The sequence below is a fragment of the Hipposideros armiger genome, unplaced genomic scaffold, assembly GCF_001890085.2.
Source record: "Hipposideros armiger isolate ML-2016 unplaced genomic scaffold, ASM189008v1 scaffold_77, whole genome shotgun sequence".
NCBI classification, from domain to species: domain Eukaryota; kingdom Metazoa; phylum Chordata; class Mammalia; order Chiroptera; family Hipposideridae; genus Hipposideros; species Hipposideros armiger.
In genome coordinates, this window is record NW_017731427.1 from 189,907 (window position 1) to 193,393 (window position 3,487).

A 3,487-nucleotide genomic window follows, 5' to 3' on the forward strand; every position below is an offset into this window, starting at 1 on the left:
CGGAGGCTTCCTGGGCTGCCCAGACTTGAGCTGCACCCTGGAGGTGTTCCCACACACACCTCACAGGTCCAGAACTGCAGGTGGCCATGCGCTGGCCACCAATCTGCCCACATATACCAGGAAAACAGGGCCAGCAGCGGTGATCCCAGATACTCCCGAGTCAGAAAGGAAGCCTGCATCTTTCCTCTAACACGCTTTAGGGCTGGGGTAGGAAGTGGCTAAGCGGGAACACCTCCTCTCCAGCCTGTCTGGCTACCTTCTCTGAGTACTGGGTTTTTGTTTCTCTGTCGTTTCCTGTGGATACTCTGAATAGTGACAACCCGGAAGTACCTAAGGTCTGCCACAGGTTTGAGAGGAGAGAGAGCAACCTTGTGTTCCCCTCCTGCCCCCCCCCCCTTAATCACACCAGGCTTGTTGGGGAGTTGCTCTTGGCGAGGCTGTAACTGTTCTTATGGTGTCCCACAAAACCTACCAGGTAGGAAGCAGGCAGCCAGAACTTGGGGGAGGGGAAGGGGCACTGTGGTGCGCAAGCTGGGGGGCAGGTGTGTGCCCCTGGGGCTACCCTTCCTCATCCACCAGGCATCCCCTTTTGGGGTGCTTCGGGTCTGCGTGCTTACCAGGGGTGCTCTGAGGGCGCAGCTCTGCAGACAGAATCCTGGGGTCCCTGAGCCCCGCCTCCCAGGGCCCTGGCACGCAGGCTGCTGGCTTCTCACAGGGTTCCCTTCCTCCCATCACCTGGGCACGGGGCTCCATGCACTCCAGCCCTCCAGCATCTGTGTCCTGAGCACCGACCCTCGGGCCCCTGGGGGCTTCACCTTGGTCAGGAAACAACTCAGGAATTTCTATTTTCAACGTCTGTAAGGGCACCCTAGTGATTCACCTCACAGAAAGCGTGGCTGAGACCAAGCGGTAACATCCCTAAGACACCTGCGCCCTGACACTGCGGTGCGTGATGTGGAAGGGACGCTCTGAGGCTGCGGGCTGCTGGGTGGGCTTCAGTCCCCCGGGGGCCGCCTCGCCCCACCCGGTTAAACTCCCGGACACTGAACACTTTCTAATCCCGCTCCTCGGGTCTCTGCCTGGGTCAGGATGTGGGGCCCCTGGCTCCCTGGGTCAGAGAAATAATCGCTTGGAAGGACCCCTGGAATCACCTGGGGACGCGCGGATGGCGACCCACTCCCCTCAGTCCCCACGAAGGGTGACGTCCCTCCACCCGGACCTTCCTCACGAGGGGGTCGCCTGTCCACCCAGGCCCTCCCTGTCCCCACGAGGGGGCTCCCCAGGCCCCTCGCTGACCGCGGGGCGCGGACAGGACACCATCCTCCGCTCCCCGCGGCGCCGCGCCGCGTCTACAGGACCGCCGCCCCGGGACAGGTGGAGACGGGTCCACGCGAGCACCTGGCCCTAAAGGAGCGGCCCCGCCAGGCAGGAATCGCCTAACTTGAGCCGAGCGGGCGGCCGAGCAGTGTCCGCGGGAGGCCCGAGCGCCCGCGCCGCGCCCCCGGTCCCCGCACCCCCCCCACCCCGTCCGCACCGCGCTCTCTAGGACCCGGCGGCGCCCTACCGGCTCGCGTGGGCGGGGCCTCGGGTATTGTGACGTCACGCCGGGGCGGGGCCCCAGGCTCGGTCAGACAGACAAACGGACGCCCGGCGTATCCGCGAGCCGGCGCGGCGGGTGAGTGCAGGGCGGGATCGGGGGCACGCGTGGGCGCGGGGCACAGGGCGGGCGCCACCGGACGGGACCCCAGGGCCGAGTCCACCCAGGACCGAGCTCCCCCAGGAGCCCCCTCGGACCCTCGTCCACCTCCAGGACCAAGCCCCCCAGGACCCAGATCCCCCCCCCCCGGACTGAGCACAACCCCAGGACCGCGTCTCCCCCACCTCCCGGGCCGCGCGTCCGCGCGTCTGTCCCGCCGCGGATGCCGGTGCGCGCGCCGAGGTTTCCCCGAGCCGCCGTGCCCGAGAAGGGGTCGCGCCGCAGCCGTGCGCCCCCGCGTGCGCCCCGGGCGCGGCCTCGGCCTCCCGGCTGTCCCTGCGGAGCGCGGCCCCCCCTCTGCTCGAGGGCCCCGGCCCCAGGTCTTTATCTCTTCTCCTCTCTTTCCAGACTCCGGTGGCGGAGGCTCGCACAGGGTAGTGGCGGCCATGTGGGGGTGACAGTCCAGGCGCGTTCCGGGAGCCCGTGGGAACGAAGGGGACTTGGCCAGGTGGACGTCAGCCCGCGGGCAGGGCGGGCGCAGGTGTTCGCCATGGACGCGCAAGGCTTGGATTGGCTTTTGGTCCCGCTGCACCAGCTGGTGTCCTGGGGGGCAGCTGGGGCCATGATCTTCGGAGGGGTGGTGCCCTACATCCCGCAGTACCGGGATATCCGGAGGACTCAGAACGCCGAGGGCTTCTCTCCTTACGTGTGTCTGGTGCTCCTGGTGGCCAATATTTTACGGATACTCTTCTGGTAAGTAGGGGGCTCTCTTACCGTGGGGGTGCTCCCAGAGCGATGACTTGCTTTTGGGGTTTCTGAGTGAGGCCGGGGTGGGGGAGGTNAACTTGTCTGTTCCCCTTCCCCCAATTCCTCAATAAAAAAAAAAAAATCTTAAAAAAAAAAAAGAGTCACCTGTGAAATGAGCCCCAAGGCCCCAGCCTGGAGAGTGCAGGTCTGCGGGGATCTCAGAGTTCTCCCCAGGTGGGTCTGAGGGAGCTGGCCCAGGACCGTCCCGGAGGCAGAGCCTCAGGAAGTTCCGCTAGTCTGAGGCCTGGTGGGGCCCCACCAAGGAAGGGAGGGGGCTCAGGACCAGTCCCCTCACTGAGCTGGGAAAGCAGGGAGAGTGATGCTTTGTCTTATAAACCATGACATGTTTTCTTTGGCATAAAAGTACATCTTCCCCAAACTGGATATCCATCCACACGCAACAAATGAAGTTGGGCCCTTATCTAACACCACATGCAAAAATCAATGCAGAAGAGGTAAAAGACCTGAACAGAAGACTAAAACCACAAAACCCTTAGAAGAAAACAGGGGAAAACTTCACGATAATGAATTTAGCAATGTTTCTTGACTATGACGCCAAAGGCACAGGCAACAAAAGACAAAACATAGACGAGTTGTACTTTATCAAAATTCAAACTTTTCGTGCACCAAAGGACACTATCAACAGAATAAAAAGGCAACCCACAGAATGGGAGAAAATAGTTGCAAATATATTTGATAAGGGATTGATATCCAGAATATATAGAGAACTCCTAAAACTCAAGAACCCAATTAAAAATGGGCAAAGGACCTGAATAGACATCTCTTCAAAGAACATATACAAACAGCCAACGAGCTCATGAAAAGATGCTCAACATAACTCATCATCAGGGAAATGCAAATCAAAACCGCCAGATATTACTTCACCTCCACTACAATGGCTACTATTTTTTTTTTTAAGATTTTTATTGGGGTATTGGGGGGAAGGTAACAGTGCTGGGGAATTGGGGGAAGGGGAACAGACAA

General features: G+C 60.6%; 1 protein-coding gene across 3 annotated transcripts in view; it reads left to right on the top strand.

Annotated features, from left to right (window-relative positions):
• The first annotated feature begins 1,607 nt into the window (after window positions 1-1,607).
• SLC66A2 (solute carrier family 66 member 2) overlaps window positions 1,608-3,487 on the top strand; it is a 35,113-nt gene continuing 33,233 nt past the window's right edge. For all 3 annotated transcript variants that reach the window (XM_019643376.1, XM_019643377.1, XM_019643378.1), the window contains exons 1-2: window positions 1,608-1,675; window positions 2,105-2,449. In XM_019643376.1, the coding sequence (XP_019498921.1) occupies window positions 2,247-2,449 (203 nt within the window). In that variant the 5' untranslated portion in view covers window positions 1,608-1,675; window positions 2,105-2,246. The remainder of the gene's footprint in view (window positions 1,676-2,104; window positions 2,450-3,487) is intronic.